Source organism: Elephas maximus, chromosome 4 (genome assembly GCF_024166365.1).
Source record: "Elephas maximus indicus isolate mEleMax1 chromosome 4, mEleMax1 primary haplotype, whole genome shotgun sequence".
Taxonomy (NCBI): domain Eukaryota; kingdom Metazoa; phylum Chordata; class Mammalia; order Proboscidea; family Elephantidae; genus Elephas; species Elephas maximus.
Genome location: NC_064822.1, coordinates 90,179,347 through 90,201,975, shown reverse-complemented (window position 1 = coordinate 90,201,975; position 22,629 = coordinate 90,179,347). Strand labels below are relative to the sequence as shown.

The window sequence follows — 22,629 nt, the reverse complement described above, 5'->3', positions numbered from 1 at the left end:
CCCCATAGGGTTCCCAAGGCTGTAATCTTTATGGAAGCAGATTGCCACATCTTCTTCTGCAGAGGGCGTCTTCCAGTAATATTAACATGTGGGAAATACTTTAAAGAGAATACAAAAAAAAAAAAAAAAAACCACTGCCATCTAGTTGATTCCGACTGAAAGCGACCCTATAGGACAGAGTAGAACTGCCCCATAGAGTTTCCAAGGAGCGCCTGGTGAATTCAAACTGCCAACTTTTTGGTTAGCAGCCATAGCTCTTAACCACTAGGCCACCAAGATTTAATGGCCTTAATCTACTGAAGGCTTTCTCAGACAGTGGGGATTTGACATTTACATTATATCTCATGAATTTCTGGTCCTCAGTCCACAGTCAGTTTTGTAAAGAAGACATCTGTTGGTTCCCCTTTGTGGGGACTAAGCCTTTTGTATTGTCCTGAGAAAAAGATTTTGCTTTAGTTCTGGTCATAAATTTTACGCCTGATCCAAATGAGATTTTATTTCTATCAATAAAGGCAGTTTAGACTAATCGTTAAAGAGCTCAAGCCAGGAAGACAGACTAGTTGAGTTCTGTTTATACATCTAACATTTATTAGTTATATAACCTTGAGCAAATGATATAACATGTCTGGGTTTCAGTCTTCTCATCTGTAAATGGGGGCTGATGATAATATTACCTACTTTTCTGAGCTGTTGTGAAGATTAAAAGCCACTACATGAAAATCCCATAGAACAATGCTTTGGCACATAATAAGTATTCATTTATGTTAATTGTTATCAATATTATTGAATGCCTACCATGGGCAGGGAGTCCAGGTGACACAGTGGTTAGGAGCTACGGCTGCTAACCAAAAGGCTGGCAGTTCAAATTCACCACCCGCTGGTCAGAAGCACTATGGGACAGTTCTCCTGTGCCCTATAGGGTCGCTATGAGTTGGAATCAACTCCACAGCAACAGGTTTGGTTTGTTTTTACCATGAACAGCAGTGTAACAAGGAATATGTTACTTAAGTTCTGACCTTATTCTAAAAAAAAAAGCTCAACTTAAATCCTGTTTCTTTCCTGAAGCTTCCCATACAAATGATCTTCTGAACTGCTGCAGCCAGAACCAACTCTTTTGTGTCTTTGTATCTTTCTTTATTTGTGGAGTTGCTCAATTTTCTTTGTTATCCAGTTTAACTAGTGGTTAAAGAGCATATGTGGCATGTGCAAGATCTGAAGGTTGCAGCATGTAGAAAGCTGCATAAAGGCGGTACAGTCTTATAGGACTAATATAAGACAAGTATATAAATAACTATACATATAGGTAAATAATACCACTGAAGAGAAATTAACAAAATGCTTTGAAATTTCTGATAAGAAAAAGAACACGTAAGACTAGGAGAAGGCTTTTTGAAGGGGGCTATATTTAAAGATTGGTAGAATCAGACACTTGCTGATGGGAGGACATTCATCCAAGAAGGTGGAGTGGGGGAGAAGAGGTGTGGAATAATGAGTACGGTAGCTTGACAGGCAGGGAAGTTAGAAATACCTGAGAAAGCCAGAAAGTAGTATTCCAATTTGACTGAAGCATACAGTATGAATAGTGGAGGAGTGAGACATAAAGCCAGATAATTGGAGTAGAGCCATATTTGGAGAGCTTTGGGGTCCAAAATGAAGAGAGTGTGTTTTAATTTAGTGTAGGGAGCTATCAAAGATTTTGGAAATGTGTAGGGATTAGGGAGAAGTTGGGAGTGAGGAAACACTTAAGAACCTTGCAAAATCTTGGAAAGAAGTAAAGAGTCCAAACTAGGAGACATGTGTGAAGGAGTTCATTGCAGAGTTATTTCTGGTGTCAGAGAGTGGGGGTGTCCATCACTGAGAGAGGTATTCTGGAGTATTATATAGCTATTAGAAAAATAAAGAGTAGGTACACATATTCACATGGCTACAACTTAAAAATATAGCACTGAGTGAAAAAAGAGGAAACAGAATAACTCATGTTAAGAAAAAATTATCCAAAGAGCCCTGATCAAAAGGGGGAAAAGCAGAACAGAATTTCAAATTCTCATAGACTGCAGACTTTCTGGAGCCAGCAGGGCTCGATGAACCCTGAAACTATTGCCCTGAGGTAATCTTTAAAACTTAAACCAAACATGTCCCCTGAAGTCTTCTTAAAACCAAACAATAGTTTAGCTTAGCTAGTAAAAAATGTCTGCCTTAAGCAGTATGCTCTTTTAAGATCTATATGGGATCAAAGTGACAACAGCAACACAAAAGATTAGATAGGAAACCTAGGGGGCAGTGACTTTATGTTAATAGGGGAAGAACAACTCAGTAAAGGAGGGTGAGAATGGTTGCACAACTCAAAGAATATAATCAGTGTCACGGAATTGTACGTGTAGAAATGGTTGATGTATGTTTTGCTGTATGTATTCTCAACGACAACAAAATAAAATTAAAAAAGAAAAATTATCCAAAACTTGGAAGTAAAGCAAAAAGATGATCAGATGACCCTCATTCTTATTAGGGTGTTGCTCCTCCACATACGGGCGTGTAACTTTGCTTTATTATTTACTGTCTATTACAACCCAGATATTTTGCACCTCGGTAAAGTGAAATTGTAATTTGTAGAAAAGTAAATAAATGATTTTGTCCCATTGCAATATAAATTATTTTTCTGCCCTGTAAGGACTGCTTTTGCAAGAAGTTTTGTATCTAATTTATCAATATTACTCCAGCATTTTTTTAAAAATCTTTCACTGAGGAAAAACATACCTTGCTCATGGATAGGAAGACTTAACATAGTAAAAATGTCTATTCTACCAAAAGCCATCTATACATACAATGCACTTCCGATCCAAATTCCAATGTCATTTTTTAAGGTGATAGAGAAACAAATCACCAATTTCATATGGAAGGGAAAGAAGCCTCGGATAAGCAAAGCAGTACTGAAAAAGAAGAAGAAAATGGGAGGCCTCACTCTACCTGATTTCAGAAGCTATTATACAGCCACGGTAGTCAAAACAGCCTGGTACTGGTACAACAGGCACATAGACCAATGGAACAGAATTGAGAACCCAGATATAAATCCATCCACATATGAGCAGCTGATATTTGACAAAGGCCCAGTGTCAGTTTAATTGGGGAAAAGATAGTCTTTTTAACAAATGGTGCTGGCATAACTGGATATCCATTTGCAAAAAAATGAAACAGGACCCATACCTCACACCATGCACAAAAACTAACTCCAAGTGGATCAAAGACCTAAACATAAAGACTAAAACGATAAAGATCATGGAAAAAAAAATAGGGACAACCCTTTCTAGGAGCCCTAATACAAGGCATAAACAGAATACAAAACATTACCAAAAATGACAAAGAGAAACCTGATAACTGGGAGCTCCTAAAAATCGAACACCTATGCTCATCTAAAGACTTCACCAAAAGAGTAAAAAGACCGCCTACAGACTGGGAAAGAATTTTCAGCTATGACATCTCCAGCCAGCGCCTGATCTCTAAAATCTACATGATTCTGTCAAAACTCAACCACAAAAAGACAAACAACCCAATCAAGAAGTGGGCAAAGGATATGAACACACACTTCACTAAAGAAGGTATTCAGGCAGCTAACAGATACTTGAGAAAATGCTCTCAATCATTAGCCATTAGAGAAATGCAAATTAAAACCACGATGAGATTCCATCTCACTCCAACAAGGCTGGCATTAATCCAAAAAACACAAAATAATAAATGTTGGAGAGGCTGCGGAGAGATTGGAACTCTTATACACTGCTGGTGGGAATGTAAAATGGTACAACCACTTTGGAAATCTATCTGACGTTATCTTAAACAGTTAGAAATAGAACTACCATACAACCCAGAAATCCCACCCCTTGGAATATACCCTAGAGAAACAAGAGCCTTCACACAAACAGATATATGCACACCCATGTTTATTGCAGCTCTGTTTACAATAGCAAAAAGCTGGAAGCAACCAAGGTGTCCATCAACGGATGAATGGGTAAATAAATTGTGGTATATTCACACAATGGAATACTATGCATCGATAAAGAACAGTGACGAATCTCTGAAACATTTCATAACATGGAGGAACCTGGAAGGCATTATGCTGAGCGAAATCAGTCAGAGGCAAAAGGACAAATATTGTATAAGACCTCTATTATAAGATCTTGAGAAATAGTATAAACTGAGAAGAACACATACTTTTGTGGTTACGAGGAGGGGGATGGAGGGAGGGAGGGAGAGGGTTTTTTACTGATTAATTAGCAGATAAGAACTGCTTTAGGTGAAGGGAAGGACAACACTCAATACACGGAAGGTCGGCTCAGCTGGACTGGATCAAAAGCAAAGAAGTTTCTGGGATAAACTGAATACTTCAAAGGTCAGCGGAGCAAGGGCGGGGGTTTGGGAACCATGGTTTAAGGGGACTTCTAAGTCAATTGGCAAAATAATTCTATTATGAAAACATTCTGCATCCCACTCTGAAATGTGGTGTCTGGGGTCTTAAATGCTAACAAGCAGCCATCTAAGATGCATCAATTGGTCTCAACCCACCTGGATCAAAGGAGAATGAAGAACACCAAGGTCACACGACAACTAAGAGCCCAAGTGACAGAAAGGGCCACATGAACCAGAGACCTACATTATCCTGAGTCCAGAAGAACTAGTTGGTGCCCGGCCACAATCGATGACTGCCCTGACAGGGAGCACAACAGAGAACCCCTGAGGGAGCAGGAGATCAGTGGGATGCAGACCCCAAATTCTCACAAAAAGACCATACTTAATGGTCTGGCTGTGACTAGAGGAATCCCGGCAGTCATGGTCCCCAAACCTTCTGTTGGCACAGGACGGGAACCATCCCCGAAGACAATTCATCAGACATGAAAGGGACTGGACAGTGGGTAGGAGAGAGATGCTGATGAAGAGTGAGCTAATTATATCAGGTGGACACTTGAGACTGTGTTGGCATTTCCTGTCTGGAGGGGGGATGGGAGGATAGAGAGAGTTGGAGGCTGGCAAAGTTTTCAGGAAAGGAGAGACTGGAAGGGCTGACTCATTAGGGGGAGAGCAAGTGAGAGTAAGGAGTAAGGTGTATATTAACTTATATGTGACAGACTGACTTGATTTGTAAACGTTCACTTGAAGCTCAATAAAAGCTAATAATAAAAAAATCTTTCACTGATGATACATAAATTTCTCGTGTGCTCCTTTGAACCAGCCTTGTCAATTTACTGTTTCTGTTATTAATGAGTTAAAACTTTGACACATGCTCACTGTGTTTTTAAGCATTATTATTTTATTTTAATATTTTCCAAAGTATATTTTTGACACATAGTACTATTTAGTTGAATTAAAAATATGCATACAAAACTATCGTGTACATTTTACAAGTCCTCATACACCTATAAAAAAAAATAGATACCATTAAACTCATTAGAATGGTTGCCTATGGGAATAGGAAAGATTTGGGAGTGGAATATGGAGATTAAAGGAAATAAATAAATAAAAGATATCATTGCCAGTAATTACAGCGACAGTAGATGGGACAAAAAGCAACACTCATCCCCAAATGAGAAATATTCTTCTCTATATACAAGCATGTAACCTAAAGGGTCACAGATCACTCCAGTTTTGGAATTTATTGTTAAGCTTGATTTGGATCACCATTACATTGTTTTTGTTAAGCCACATGGGCAGTGTCACTGAGTAGTTGCAGCCTTAATTGCCATACATAGAATAATCCAAGATCACTTGGGTGTCAGGAGAAACATAAATTTGTATGTTAGATTGAAACAAGGTTGTGCTGGTCCATGTATTTATACATGAATGAAATGAGGTCCATGTTCAGGAACTGCTGTTCATGGTGTCAGGCATGGCAGAATAATTCAAGGCCAGTCATATGCACATGAGTTTTTCTATTTTTGTAGCACGTGGACAGGGATGACAGAATCAACAGTGGGTCAGATGTCCAGCTGCAGCTTCTGCTTGCCTCAGGTGAACCATTATGATTATTTTTGCTAAGCTACAGTTCTGGACAAAGGGAGCATTAATTGCCCTCCCAACCCCAGATGTTCTCTCCCCAAGTTCTGGGGTTCTTGCTATCCGTCATGATCACATTATCGGTAGGCCCTTTACTGCCCCATTGACATCAAGTCAGTTCCGACTCACAGCAACCCTAGAGGCCAGAGTAGAACTGCCCCATAGTATTTCCAAGGCTGTAATCTTTGCGGAAGTAGATTGCCACATGTTTCTTCCATGGAGGAGCTGATGGGTTTGAATCGCTGACCTTTCAGTTAGCAGCTGAGCACTTAACCACTTTGCCACCAGAGCTCCTTATGTCCCATACTACTACCTGTAATTTTGCTTTTTCTCCAATCATTCCCTACTTACAGAGGTCAAGTGTAAGAGAAGCAAGGGCATTTTAACAAAATTTATAGAGAAGCATCCCATTTTCTACCCTGACTATCATGGTCCACTGTATGGGAACTTGGTGAGCAATGTACTCAACCAGTTGGCCCTTATATTCATTATCTAGGATAAGGGTTGGCAAACTTTTGTGAAGGGCCAGATAGTAAATATTTTCATTTTGTGGGCCACACAATCTCTGCCACAATCACTCAACTTTGCCGTTTTAGGGCAAAGGCAGCCATAGATAATACTTAAAGAAATGGGCATAGCTGTGTTTCAATAAAACTTCATCGACAAAAACAGGCAGCTGTCCAGATTTGGCCATGGGTCGTAGTTTGCTGACCCCTAATCTAGGACTGGTGGTACAGTGGCTAAGAACTCGGCTACTGACAAAAAGTTCACCCTGGGAAGTCTTTGCACCACCCAGACTCTCTGAATTTGATAGTTGTGCTTGTAACATAAATAGATGTAATACGAATATCAGAAAAGTACCAAAAAGGGAGTGGCGCCCCCATTGCTCCCCTCTACCAGCTGCCATGAGTGAGAGCCTCTGCCCTAGAAAAAGGAGAAGTAACAGCAATGAAGAGGACAACAGTGTCTCCCCCTCCTCCCTAGACCAAATGGAACAGTAGAAACTCTTTCAAGATTTCTGGGACAGGAGACATATGTATTCCTTGAAGACACAACTCCAGATACTCCTCAGAGATAGCCAAACACCTTCTGAGATTGATTTTCTAGGTCTGAAAGCTTAGGGCCATAGTCTTGTGTTTCAACTCAGTCAGCTGGCATAACATAGTTTGCAAAGTTTGTGTTCTGCATCGCAGTGAAGTGAGTAGTGTCTGGGGCCTTCAAAGCTTGCGAGCAGCCCTGTACAATACAGTTATTGGCCTCTACTCATCAGGAGCAAAAGAGTAAGAAGGTAATGAAAATCTCAGAGAAGAAATACGTCTGCAAGGCTGATATCTACCCTGAAACCAAAAAAAACTAGATGGTACCCAGCTACCACTGCTGACCGTTCTGACCAGGGTCACAATAGATGGTCCTGAATAGAATGGCAGAAAAATATAGAACAAAACTCAAATTCTTCAAAAAAAGTCCAGACTAACTGGACTAACCAATTCGCACCAGAGGGCTCCCTGAGACTGTCACCCTGAGACACTCTTTAAACCTTGAACCAAAATTATACCCTGAGATCACCTTTTAGCAAAAGAACAGAGTAGCACGTAAAATAAAGGATATTACCCGTAATAACTGTGCTGTGCTAAAAAAAAAAAAAAAAAACCATCTGTATGAGACCAAAAGGTCGACATTTACCCTATAACAAAGATGAGAAGATAAAGGGGCAGGGGAACTAGAGTACTGGAAATGGAACAACCAGAGCACAAAGAGAATGTTGACACATTGTGAAAATTGTAACTAATGTCACTGAACAATTTGTGTGAAAATTGTCATATGGGAACCTAACTTGCTGTATAAACTTTCACCAAAAACAAAATAAAATATTATTTAAAAAAAAAAGATTCCGGGGACAAAGAGTCTTCAAGCAGTGATAGTGGTGGGAGCAGCAGCAGTATCAACAGCCTGGACAGAGGAAGTGGGCCAGAAGGCAGCTTAAACCAGATCATGGCAGGCTCCAGCCTGAATACCTCTCAGTCTGCCTCCAGGCACCTGAATTCTGCCAAGACCTTTATTTCCACATCCACCAGATCCTGAAGCACAGTTTCCAGCATGATGCACAGATAGGTTCTTGCCCTCTGTGAAGGGACAGTGCTGTGCAGATTTGCTATTTCAATTTGCTGTTTGTTTTTTTAAAATGCACAAAAAAATTTCTGTTGGCTTCTCAGTCTATTTTGAAATAACAGGTTAACAGGCAATTGTTTGCTTGTGGTTTTGCTGCACTATTGTGGTTTCAAAGGGGCTTTGAAGCAATTTTTTTATAGGATTATTTTGAGGTTGGGTATCAAATCCATGTCAAGGTAATGGTATGACAAAATCTCATCTGGGTGTTGAATTCACAGTATGTTCAATTCAGATTTATTTCAAAATCTGTCAATTAGAAGTTCTTTGCAAAAAAAACTTTTAAACAGGTGATCTTCCATTTTTTTTTAATTCAGTAAACTAGTAAAGTATACAGGAGCCCTAGTGGCACAAAAGGTTAATCACTGTGCTGCTAACAGAAAGGTTGGTGGTTTGAACCCACTCAGCAGCTCTATGGGAAGAAACTTGGTGATCTGTTTCGGTAAGGATTACAGCCAAGAAAACCCTGTGGGCCAGTTCTACCCTGTCACATATGGGCTCACTGTGAGTCAAAATCAATTTGCCTGCACCTAACAACAACAGTAAAGAGTATCTAATTTCCCTGAAAAAGCATGAGTTTTTTTCCACAATACAAAAAGCTGGATTCAGTCTTGCACTGGAATTAACTGCCACACTACCTCTTAGTATGTAGATATCCTATTGAAAGTACTCCTTCCTTTGTAACAGAATATTCAGATCCAATTTAGACTGTGTAAGGGAAGCACTCTCCTTCTCTTTGTTATATGTATTTGTATTACCAGGGGAAATGTCTTTCAGACTATTGTGTACCCAGATAACTTGTATATCATTATTCCTTCAGAGTCCGCATTTCAGACTTAGTAGAAAACATTGCACAGGTCCCCAAAAACGGGAAATACATAACAACTTTGTCTTACAAACTTGTTATTTTAGCAGCTTACATGACCTCATTGATAGTTCCACCCTGTTGTGTCAAGAATTGAAGCACTGATGGAAGCACTTAAGCTGCCCAAACTGATGTCTGAAGTAACAAGTACTGTGAAACTACTGGATAAGGATTAACTTTACACTTAAAGTAGCCCCTAACAGTAACTAGAAGGACCCATTCCATCCTTGAAACTGGAGAAATTGGTGTGTCTTAGAAAGAAATGAGGAGAGACACTTTTAGAAGAAATAGCGCAATATTTATTTAGACAAAGAGGGGTATGTTTCCATGCAATTTAGTCATACTCAAGAGCCGACCAGTTTTCAATAATGAAGGCATGGGTGTGTCTTTCTCCTCACTGACAAGCTGTTTGAACAAGAAGTCAGGATTCATTGGATCATCTGCCCTGGAGAGAACCAGGGGTACAACCTGCCAATGGATGTAGAGGAAAGTACCTTAGAGTCTCACTAGATCCTCCTGTCTGCTCATACCCTCTAGTCTACTCTATACGGAAGCCCACTCAACACATACAACGGATCTGAGAAACACAGATGGCTCTAATAAGAGGACTTTAGTATTTGTCAAGATTTCTTTTAAATTTATTTTGTTGTTGTTGAGAATGTACACGGCAAAACATATACCAATTCAACTATTTCTACATATACAATTCAGTGACATTGATTACATTCTTCGTTGTGCAACCATTCTCACCCTCCCTTTCTGAGTTGTTCCTCCCCCATTAACATTAACTCACTGCCCCTTAAGGTTCCTGTCTAATTTTTTGAGTTGATGTCACTTTGAACCCATATAAGTAGTTCTTAAAAGAGTATAACGCTCAGGGCAGACATTTTTACTAGTTAAACTATTGTTGGTTTTAAGAAGACTTCAAGGGATATTTTTGGTTTTAGGTTTAAAGATTATCCCAGGGCAAGAGTTTCAGGGCTTTATTTCTCAAGATTTGGAAAGGACATAGGGAACAGAATGAAATTTTATTAGGTGACAACTAAAATTTCAAAATGAGGCCTGCCTTAGGAAAAGGGTAAATATATGTGCCTCCTTTCCATGTTTTGATCCTCTAATACGAATAGAATTTAAAGGTCAGCTACTTAGAGTGAATATTTAGTGTTATGGGGAAAAAGTTATAGCACAGGCCCCACATGTGTGGAATGGACGATTTGTACAAGAGCTTTTTCTTCTTCTACCATCTTCTTTCAAGGGTTTTAAAACCAGATGTTTGATGAAGATTTTGGACCTTAATATGATGGCAGGGAATGCAGAAAGGATACATTGCTAATATTTCGTCTAACAAAGCAAAAAACAACCAAATGCTGTAAAAAGACAAGCCGTTTGAGCTCTCTTATACACACGTACACAGCACAATTCAGAAATACCCAGGAGGCTTAATGGCTGTCGTCCTTTTGAAACAAAATATGTATTAACAAGACAATGTAAAACTTGAGAGAGCAAATTTCGTTTTATTACCCACTCAACTAAAAGTTACGGGGGAGGGGGTTAAATTTTCTCCAGTCCAAAATAAATTTTTTTTTTCCCCCAAATAAGTACGGTCATTAAAAAAAAAAAAGTCACCAAAAGCAGGTAAAAAGGAATAGAGCTATGCAGTGCCATGGATCACTTTTGTGTGGCCTTTCTCACCATGATCTTATAACTCTCACCCAAGTGATTGGGTGAGGGTGTACATATAAGGTTATCGTGCCCCACCAAGGGGATTGGTCAGGTTTGCCATCCCGCTGGGCTTAAAATGAACCATCCCAGAGTTGGAAAAGAGAGGATCCCACCACCTCCAAGGAAGGAGAGCCAAGTGTGGAGCATGGCCTTTGGACCCAGGATCCCTGCATTGAGAAGCTCCTGGAACCAGGTGACCAAAGGAGAGAAAGAAAGCAGCAACACTGAAGATGACGACAAGCAGGGACAGAGAGGCTGGCCGGAAGACCGGCAGGAGTTTCCTGGCCCACAGAGTAAGAAAGCTGAGTGCCTTTGGGCAGGAGGCTTGCTGGTAAAGTGGAATGCCTGTAGGCATTTATGGGCAGAGCTAAAATAACTTTGAAAACTTGCCTGAGCAGGGCAGAGGTTGAGAGCCAGGCAGAGGCCTACCTGTGAACACGACTGGGAAGAGGCTGTCCTGATGGAAGAGCTGTATCCTGAGCGTTCGTCAACCAGAATTGTTACCTGTTACTTCCTTGATAAACCCCATAATCATGAGTACTGTCTGTGAGTTCTGTGTGGCCATTGCAATGAATTACTGAACCCAACAAATAAGTAGAGAGTGCTGTGAAGAGGGACAGTTGGTGTCAGAATGGCAAAGATGGTGGAGATAGGAGGCATGTCTGACCTCCCCTTCATAGAAATTAGCTTCGGGCTGTTGATCTTTATTCTTTTTCCCCCTTTGGAAATTAGAGAAGGTCAAACCCCAACCCCACCATTTTTACAAGCTATATAGTAGTAACATTTCTATAATTCGCTGGAATTAATATAAATTTGAAGTAGATTTTAATAAAGTAAGATGTAAATGGTGGGGTGGGAGGGAGGTGGGAAAGGGGAACTTTACTGCTTAGGGGACTGAGCTCTTAAGGGTAACGGGAAAATTTAGAAACAGATAATGGTAATGCTCGAATAACATGATAAATGTAACTAGTATCACTGAATTGTACCCATGAAGAATGTTGAAACGGCAATTTGTTATGTATGTATTTACCACAATTGAAAAAAAAAGATGTATATAGTAAGCCCTAAAGCAACCATTAAGACAATCCAAAATATATAGTGACAATATCATTAAAGGAATTAAGATGTGACATTAGTAAAAACTCAACATAAAAGAAAGCAGTAAAGGAGGAATCCCATTGCTGTTAAGTTGATTACAACTTATAATAACGACCCTATGGGACAGAGTAGAATTGCCCCCATAGGGTTTCCAATGAGCAGCTGGTAGATTCGAACTGCCGACCTTTTGGTTAGCAGCCGAGCTCTTAACCACTGCACCACCAGGGTGCCAAAGAAGAAATAGAGGAATAAAAAAGACATAGAAAACAAAAAATAAAATGACAGATGTAAATCTATCTGTAAGTAATAAAATTAAATGTGAATGGAATAAGTAATCCAATCACCAGAGGCTAAGGACTGTAGTCTCAGAGGACATCTAGGCTAATTGCCATACATAGTTCATAAAGACAATGTTCTACGTCCTACTTTGGTGAGTAGTGTCTGGGATCTTAAAAGCTTGTGAGCAGCCACCTAAGATGCAACTCTTGGTTTCTTTCCATCCAGAGCAAAGGAGAGTAAGGAAAACCAAAGATTCAAGGAAGCAATTAGTCCAAAGGCCTAATGAACCACAAGAACCATCATCTGTACAAGCCTGAGACCAGAAGAACTAAATGTTGCCTGGCTACCACTACTGACTGCTCTGACCAGGATCACAATAGAAGGTCCTGGTCAGAGTGGGAAAACAATGTAGAGCAAAACTCGAATTCATAAAAAAAGACCAGATTTGGAACTTCTGAGACTGTGGTCCTTAGATACCCTTCTAACCTGGAACTGAAGCTACTCCTGGAAATCACCTCTCACCTAAATAAGAGACAAAACCCAAAACCAAACCCATTGCCATTGAGTCAATTCCGACTCACAGAGACCCTATGCGACAGAGTAGAACTGCCCCATAACTTTTCCAAGAAGCAGCTGGTGGATTTGAACTGCCAACCTTTTGGTTAGCAGCTGAGCCCTTAACCACTGAGCAACCAGGACTCCATGCAAAATAATAGACATGCCTATAATATAAACAATAACACCCATGAGGAAAGTGCTCCTTAGAACAACAATCTATATGAAACCAAAAGGACAACATCTGCCCAAAGGCAAAGATGAGAAAGCAGGAAGGGGCAGGAAATCAGGCAAACGGAAACGGGGAACTCAGGGTGGTAATGGGGAGAGTGCTGATGCATTGCGGGGATTGCAACCAATGTTACAGAACAATTTATACATAAATTATTAAATGGGAAACTAATTTGCTCTGTAAACCTTCACCTAAAGTACAATAAAATGTTCAAATAAATAATGCAATCAAAAGGCAAAGATTTTCAGACAAAAAAATTGGCACATTGAACTTTATTAAAATTGAGTAAGACTCCCTCGATGCTATACAATCCCACACAACTTCACATACACAAAAATCAGTTCCTGGTTATTTTAAATCAAAAAGTGAAAGACCAAATTTTCCTTAAGAAAACATAGCAAAATACTCCCATGAACTTCAGACAGAGAGAGTTCATAAACAGTGAGCAAAAACTGCTTGCTATATCAAAAAACACCAATAAATTGGACTACATAAAAATGTATTTCTCATTGGCAAAAGATTAAGGGAGTAAAAAGGCAATCAACAGAATGGGAGAACACGTATAACCAATAGATGGCTTCTATCTAGAATATGCAAGGAACTCCCACATATCAATAAGATACACTCTACACTAACCCTGCTTCATTAACATAACAAAGACAACCCATTCCAAAATGGGATTATATCCACAGGCATAGAACACCCAAACCAAACCCCTTGCCCTTGAGTTGATTCCCACTCATAACGACCCCGTAGGACAGAGTAGAACTGTCCCATGGTTTCCAAGGAGCGCCTGGTGGATTCAAACTGCTGACCTTTTGGTTAGTAGCCATAGCACTTAACCACTATGTCACTAGGGTTTCCAAACCTGAAGCATAGGGGTAGGATTTACAGCACATATTTTGAGGAAACAATTCAATCCATAATATTCCACCCTTTGGCCCCCAAAATTCATGTCCTCAGCTGCAAAACACATTCACCCCATCACATCATCCTAAAAGTTTTAAATCCAGTCCAAATCCAAAATCTCATCTTCTGAATCACCTAAATAAATATAGGTGAGATTTTAGGCTTTTTCCCATTCTGGGGCAAAATTCCTCTTCATCTGTGAGCCTGTGAAATCTAGAATATGTTTCTAAAGTACAATAGTGGAACAGGCATATGGTAGACACTTCTGTTACAAATAGGAGAAATTGGAGGGAAAATAGCAAGTCCAAAACCCAGCAGAACAAATTGTATTAGTTCTCAAAGCTTGAAAATAACCTCTTCTTCTCTGAGACCATCTGGGCAGTGACCCTGCCCTCTACACTTTGGGTATTGGCCATGCCCTCTGGATTCTGGGTGGAGGTCCCTCAGCCCTGGGCTTCAGCTCCGTCATCCAGGCCCTTTGGGATGGCAACTCTGCTCCCTCGGCTTTAGGCTGCCCCATTCCTTAGTCCATCTGAGTGGCAACCCTACCCCCTCAGCCCCATTCTTCTGTCCCATTCTTCTGCCCCTTGGGCATGGTATCTTTAACCCCTCAGCTTTGGGTGGCAGCCCCATCCCCCTGGCACACCTTAACGTCAGCCCCACACTCCAGAACAGAGTTGGCCAAGATCTGATTCTTTGATACTTAGGAGGCTGTGGCCCCATCCTTTGAGATCCAGGAGACCATGGCCTCACCCTTTGAAAACAAAAAGGCTGCTCCACCTGCTCCTTCCAACAGTTCTGCTGATCTCTGAGCTGCTCCAGGAATGGTCCTTTTCTTTTCTTGGAGGACAAGAGGTGTAGCTCCTTTGGACTGTTTCCTGCCTATAGAATTCCCAGAGGTTGACAGCATCCTTTCCTTTTTTCTTTCTCTGCCTTCTTCAGTCTGAGCTGATAGTTTTTCTGCTGTGGTAGTTGCTTAGATCCATCAGTCACAGGCTTAATCTCTAATAAAAGATTGTGTAGCCACATCTTTGATGAACATTATAGGACACATGTCCTTGGTTTGGAAACCCTGGTGGTGTAGTGGTTAAGTGCTATGGCTGCTAACCAAAAGGTCGGCAGTTTGAATCCACCTGGCACTCCTTGGAAACTCTATGGGGCAGTTCTACTCTGCCCTGTAGGGTCACTGTGAGTCGGAATCGACTCGCCAGCAATGGGTTTTTGGTCTTTAGTTTGTACAACAGAATTTTCCAAATCTTTAAGTTCTGTTTTCGTTTTGCAAGTTCATTTTTAAGCCCATCTCGATCCTCTCGAATTTTACTATAAGTGGCAAGGAGAAACCACATGAGCCCTTTAAGATCTTGCTTAGAAATCTCATCAGCGAGATATCCAGGTTCATCACTTATAAGTTCTATCTTCCACCAAAGATTTGAACATAATTTAGATAAGTTCTTTGCCACTGCATAAAAAGGATCACCTTTCTTCCATTGTCCAATCACATGTTCTTCATTTTCTCTGAAAGCCTCACCAGAAGCACATTTAACATCCACATTTCCAGCAACATTTTGTCGCAGGCACCATATATATTCTCTAAGACAATAGAGACTTTCTGCATAGCTCTCCTCACTGCCTTCTGAGCCCTCACCAGAATGGCCTTTGATATCCATAATTTGACCAGCAGTTTCTTCAAGGCAACATAGGCTTTTACTATTAAAACAAAACAAAACAAAACAAAACTTGTTGCTGTTGAGTCAATTTGGATTCATAGCAACCTTATAGGACAGAGTAGAATGGCCCCATAGGGTTTCCAAGGAGCAGCTGGTGGATTCAAACTGCCAACCTTTTGGTTAGCAGCATAGCTCTTAACCATTGTGCACTATTAGGCACCTTAAAACTCTTCTAGCCTCTACCCATTACCCAATTCCAAAACTGCTTCCATGTTTTAGGCGTCTGTTAGAGCAGTACCCCACTCTTCCAGTACCAAATTCTGTTTTAGTTATCTAGCACTGTTATAACAGGAATACCACAACTGGATGGTTTTAACAAACAGAAATTTATTTTCTCACAGTTTAGGAGGCTAGAAGTTCGAATTCAGAGTGCCGGCTCAAGGGAAAGGCTCTCTTTCTCTGTGGACTCTGGAAAATGGCCTTTGTCTCTTCTGCTTCTGCTTCCTGATTCCTTGGAGATTTCCATGTGTCTTGGCATCTAACTCCATCTCTGCTCTGCTTGCTTATTTAATCTCTTTTATATCTCAAAAGAGATTGACTCAATGTACACCCTCCACTAATCCTGCCTCATTGACATGAGAAAGCCAACCCGTTTCAAAATGGGATTATAACCTCAGGCAAAAGGTTAGGATTTGTAACACATATTTTTGAGGGACATAATTCAATCTACAGCAGATATATACATTAGTATTCAATGTATAATAATATCATGGACAGGAAGTATTAAAAAACTTCATGGTAGTAGTTACCTTTACAGAGGGAGAGATGGTATACAAAGGAGATTTTAACTATCTGTAATGCTTTATGTCTTAAGAAGGAATATCTGACAAAAATAAGATAAAATAGTAACTTTTTAAAACTCTAGGTAGTGAGTACATGGGTTTTTTTCCCTGTATTTTTAAAAATATTTTCTTAGGAAAACTAGCAAAAAGTAGTAAAAGGAGAGGAAAACTTAATTTAACAGTACAAGTATTGTAAACTATGAATTCTACAGATTCACTAGAAAAAAAAGAACATAGAGGAATTAAGTAATACTATTATAAATAAATAAATATTTTTTTATCAATAAGCAAGCAGAGCTTTAGTTGTGTAGTGGTTAAGAGCTTGGGTGCTAACGAAAAAGTCAGCAGTTCAAATCTACCAGCTGCTCCTTGGAAACCTTATGGGGCAGTTATACTCTGTCCTATAATGTCTCATGAGTGGGAGCAAACTCGACAACACCTAACAACAACAATCAATAAGAAAATTATACATAAAATATATTTGTGTATACACACATAAACTTACATGGAGAGATTTGTGTACACACATGCATATGGAGACAAAGAACATTATATCTCTCAAATAGAGAATGTATAGTCTCTGAATATTTGTAGAACATATGCAAAATCATTCATGTTCTTGGCCACCAGACAACCTTAACAATTTTTCAAGAGATTATACTTTCTCACAATTATCAATAAAATTAGACAAATAATAAAATGGTGGCCAAAAATCTCTTAACTACATGGAATATTGCTGGAGGTATGTGGAGGGATGAGAGGAGGTATGCTTCAGCTTTGCTGAAATGTGGAGTATTACAGACTTTCCGGAAAACAGTCTTTCGGCATACAGTTATATACCCTAGAAACAGTGGTAATGCTCGTCAACAGAATGACTAAATCATCCACACTGTGAAATATTATGAAGCCATTAAAGGAGAATTAGAATGAAAATTACTGCCTTTGATGGATTTCCATAAGGTACCATTGGATGAAAGAAGAGGCAGAAAAGTATACCAAAATATACTATGGTAACTTTTTATAAAATAATGACCCTGTGACCCTGTACATATATGTACTTATATGTGTATTTATAAACACAGAGAAAAATAAGAAATAATATACGCTAGGTTAGTATGGGATTCCTGGTGGCACAATGGTTAAGTGCTCTGCTGCAAACTGAAAAGTGTGCAGTTCAAACCCACCAGTGGCTCTACAAGAGAATAGTCCTGGCGATCTGCTCCCATAAAGGTTACAGCCTATGAGACCCTATGGGGCAGCTCTATTCCGTCCTATAGGGCCACTATGCATTGTAATTGATTCAACGGCACACAACAACAGGTTAGAATATACACTAATGGGAAGAGGGGATAAGAGAGGGAAAGATGGAGGTAACCAAAAAAGGAAAAGGAAAAATAAAGATTGCACTAAAAAATATAAGTATATGATGAGTTTTATTCATGAATGTAAAGTCTTGTATAATTGGGGGTATTTATATACAGAAATTAATTTTTGTTGTTGTTGTTTAAAGGATGAGTTTCTCAGATAGTTGGAATTTCAGGTCCCATATGAGATACGTTGGCTAGATGTGCATTGCCTTCAAGTCAATTCCAACTCATAGCAGCCCTATAGGACAGAATAGAACTGCCCATGGGCTTACCAAGGCTGTAATCTTTATGAAAGCAAACTGCCACATTTTTCTCCTGAAAAGCAGCTGGTGGGTTTGAACTGCAGACTTTTCGGTTAGCAGGCAAGCACTTAACCACTGTGCCACCAGGTTTCCAGATGGGTTTTAACAATCCCTAAATTGCTTCTTGGTTGTTGCCTTCTCTGCCTACTCTACATTATGCCTATACTATCCTGGCACTTGCTTAGCTTGGTCTCTCTATGATTTGTACTGTTTGAGTAATCCTTGTGGTTATAGTGCTTTCTCTGATGATCTCATTACTCACATAAATTTTAAGGAAAATAGTAAAAATAAATTGGTAGGATTAGAGAGAAGCTTTTAAATTAGTGAGCTACACTTTTATGTTTATTTAGGAATATATGACTGAAATCATAGTGGTAACTGTTTCTTAGAAAGATTGCCTTAGGAGAAACACTTTTTTTTGTTGTCATTTAAAATTTCATTTTAATAAATGAAGTATGCTGGAGGAAAATGTGTAGTGCAACACTCTGTATTCATAAGTTCTTAGTGAAGACTGTGAAGCAGAGCACAGACCCAACACTGTTCTAGTGGCGTGGTCAACAGGTGTTTATCACTCACCGAATAAATCGAACAGAGATGAGTTGAACAGCAAACATCCTCAACAACCAAATTCCCTGAAGTTAAGCTCCAGTCCCAGGGTGTGATCTTATGATCGCAAGCGTACAAGCCCCACTTAGCACCATGGAAGAGGAATGCTGGTGCCCCTCTCTCCCCACGTTAATATACTAACAGGACAAATAACGTGTAGAGAGATCAAGTAAGGGAAAGGGGCAATGAAAGGGGTAATAAAAAGTTAAAAGGGGGTAATAAAAGAGGAAGGCCCCCTCTGGTAATGGACATTATTCATTGCCCCAGTTGAGGGTGGGCAACCATCTCTCAATGGCTATTCTAAATTTACTGGCATCAGGAGCATTCTTTCCCCCTTTACCCCACTGAGATAGCTTAACAGAGTTCTCAGTTTCTTCAGGGGGCAATCATCTCCCACTAAAGCACACACATTAGTTTGTGTCCATTAGTAGCTAGGGAGACGGTGAGAGAGATTCTAACACATGCGTGCACCCAGCCTAGAGGAAGAGCATCTTGATTACTGAGTACCGACTAGGCTTTTGAATCTTGCAGAGCTGAAGTTGTAAATATTAATATAAAATATACACCTTGTCTTATGTAAGGGCTAAATGTTAATAAGCATTGGAGTAAGTGTTAGGAATCAGTACAATGTAATCTACTTTATTGTATTTTTATTTCAGATGCCTTTGGTGCTTCATGAAGAATATTTCCAGATATATCACAGACATTAAGCCTTTGCCTCCCAACATAAAAGACAGACTGATCAAAATAATGAGCATGCAGGGGCGGATAACAGATTCAAATATCAGTGAGGTAAGAGAATGTATAACTTTAAACCAAACATGTTAGATTTTACTGTTTGGATATGGTTTCAGATTTTTGAAGCCATGGTATATAGTAGGATTAGTAATCATTTTTAAATGTAGTAAAGGATCAGTTTATTTTTCCCTCCAGATAACCAAAAAGTCCATATGCAATAGTTCCTAAAAAAAAAAAAAAGCTTCTCCCACCATTCTTTGAATTATTTTCCTTGTCTTCATGGTACCAACACCCCATCTTTAAAAAAATTAGAACTTTTTGCTTAATACCTACAGTAAGAAATACATATTACATCACGGTCCCATACACAAGCCACACATGCGTGCAACAGTACTGTGTGCTGCACACTTTGATATTTTCTCTGTTACTTTACTACATGTCTTATTTAATTAAAAAAAAATGTTGATCACAATACTTGATGAAAGCTGATTTTGTAACCATTAATGGATAACGATCACCAGTTAAAAATCACCGTTCCAAACTCGCCCCATCTATTTTGGAAAAAAAAAAAACAAAGAAAAATACCCCTAGGAAAAGAACTCAAGAGTGATCTAAAGTTCAGAATGCTTGGAAATGAATCTGCTATTTCTTGGTCTCAAGTAAACATTCAATAATTGTGGGTCTGTTTGTCCTGAGCCCTGGTGATATGGTGCTTAAAGGAATGGACTACTAAGCAGAGGTCAACAGTTCGAAACCACCAGCGGCTCTGTGGGAGAAAGATATGGCAGTCTGCTTCTGTAGAGACTTACAGCCTTGGAAACCCCATGGGGATGCTGTGAGTCAGAATCTATGGCAGTACATTTGGTTTTGGGTTTGTTTGTACTGTTATCCTTGTTAGGTGCCATTGAGTCAGTTCCGACTCATAGCACCCTATGTACAACAGAAACACTGCCTGATCCTGCACCATCCTCACAATCCTTGCTACGCTTGACCTCATTGTTGATGCCACCGTGTCAGTCCGTCTTGTTGAGGGTTTTCCTCTTTTTCGCTGACCCTCTACTTTGATGTCCTTCTCTGGAGACTGATCCCTCCTGATAACGTGTCCAAAGTATGTGAGACATAGTCTCGCCATTCTTGATTCTAAAGAGCATTCTGGTTGTACTTCTTCCAAGACAGATTTGTTCGTTCTTTTGGCAGTCAGTATTCTTCACAACACCACAATTCAAAGGCATCGATTCTTCTTTGGTCTTCTTTATTCATTGTTCAGCTTTCACATGCATGTGAGGTGATTGAAAACACCATGGCTTGGGTCAGGCACGCCTTAGTCATAGGTGACATCTTTGCTTTCCAATAGTTTAAAGAGGTCTTTTGCAGCAAATATGCTGAATGCTATTTTGATTTCTTGACTGCTCCTTCCATGGCTGTTGATTGTGGATCCAAATAAAACGAAATCCTTGACAACTTCGGTCTTTTCTCTGTTGATCATAATGTTGCTTATTGGTCCAGTTGTGAGGATTTTTGTTTTCTTTATATTGAGGTATAATCCGTACTGAAGGCTGTGGTCTTTGAAGACTGTGGTCTTTGATCTTCATCAGTAAGTGCTTCATGCCCTCTTCACTTTCAGCAAACAAAGTTGTGTCATCTCCGTAATGCAGGTTGTTAATGAGTTTTCCCCCAATCCTGATGTGGCATTCTTCTTCATATAGTCCAGTTTCTCGGATTATTTGCTCAGTATACAGATTGAGTAGGTATGGTGAAAGGATACAACCCTGATGCACACCTTTCCTGACTTTAAATCATGCAGTATCCCCTTGCTGTGTTTGAGTGACTGCTTTTTGATCTGTGTACAGGTTCCTTATGAGCACAATTAAGTGTTTTGGAATTCTCATTCTTTGCAATGTTTTCCATAATTTGTTATGATCCACACAGTCAAATGCCTTTGCATAGTCAGTAAAACACAGGTAAACATCTTTCTGGTATTCTCTGCTTTTAGCCAGGATCCATCTGACATCAGCAATGTAATCCCTGGTTCCATATCCTCTTCTGAATCGGCTTGAATTTCTGGCAGTTCCCTGTTGATGTACTGCTGCAGCCACTTTTGAATGATATTCAGCAAAATTTTACTTACATGTGATGTTAATGATATTGTTCAATAATTTCTGCATTTGGTTGGATCAGCTTTCTTGGGAATAGGCATAAATATTGATCTCTTCCAATCAGTTGGCCAGGTAGCTGTCTTCCAAATTTCTTGTCATAGACGAGTGAGCACTTCAGTGCTGCATCTGTTTGTTGAAACTCCTCAACTGGTATTTCATCAGTTCCTGGAGCCTTCTTTTTTGCCAATGCCTTCAGTGCAGCTTGGACCTCTTCCTTCAGTACCATTGGTTCCTGATCATATGCTACCTCCTGAAATGGTTGAACATTGACCAATTCTTTTTGATATAGTGACTGTGTATTCCTTCGATCTTCTTTTGATGCTTCCTGTGTTGTTTAATATTTTCCCCATAGAATCCTTCAGTTTTGCAGCTCCAGGCTTGAATTGTGTCTTCAGTTCTTTCAGCTTGAGAAATGCTGAGAGCGTTCTTCCCTTTTGGTTTTCTATCTCCACGTGTTTGCACATGTCATTTTAATACTTTGTCTTCTTCAGCCACCCTTCGAAATCTTCTGTTCAGCTCTTTGAATTCATCATTTCTTCCTTTGGCTTTAGCTACTTGATGTTGAAGAGTAAGTTTCAGAGTCTCTCGTGGCAACCATTTTGGTCTTTTCTTTCTTTCCTGTCTTATTAATGACCTTTTGCTTTCTTCATGTATGATGTCCTTCCACAACTCATCTGGCCTTTGGTCATTAGTGTTCAGTGCATCAAATCTATTCATGAGATGGTCTCTAAATTCAGGTGGTATATACTTAAAGTTGTACTTTGGGTCTTGTGGGCTTGCTCTAATTTTCTTCAGTTTCAGCTTGAACTTGCATATGAACAATTGATGGTCTGATCCACAGTCAGCCCCTGGCCTTGTTCCATCGTCTCTGTCCACAGATGTAGTCGACTGATTCCTGTGTATTCCATCTGGCGAGGTCCACGTGTATAGTTGCCGTTTATGTTGGTGAAAAAAAAGGTATTTGCAATGAAGAAGTTACTGGTCTTGCAAAATTCTATCATGTGATCTCCAGCATCATTTCTATCACCAAGGCCAAACCAGCTACCAGTCCTTCTTCTTTGTTTCCAACTTTCACATTCCAATCAC

General features: G+C 39.7%; 1 protein-coding gene across 3 annotated transcripts in view; it reads left to right on the top strand.

Moving 5' to 3' along the window:
• The window catches only part of AMN1 (antagonist of mitotic exit network 1 homolog), a 59,588-nt gene that overhangs the window by 1,132 nt on the left and 35,827 nt on the right, over positions 1–22,629 (top strand). For all 3 annotated transcript variants that reach the window (XM_049882794.1, XM_049882796.1, XM_049882795.1), the window contains exon 2: positions 19,309–19,441. In XM_049882794.1, coding sequence (XP_049738751.1) covers positions 19,309–19,441 — 133 coding nt within the window. The remainder of the gene's footprint in view (positions 1–19,308; positions 19,442–22,629) is intronic.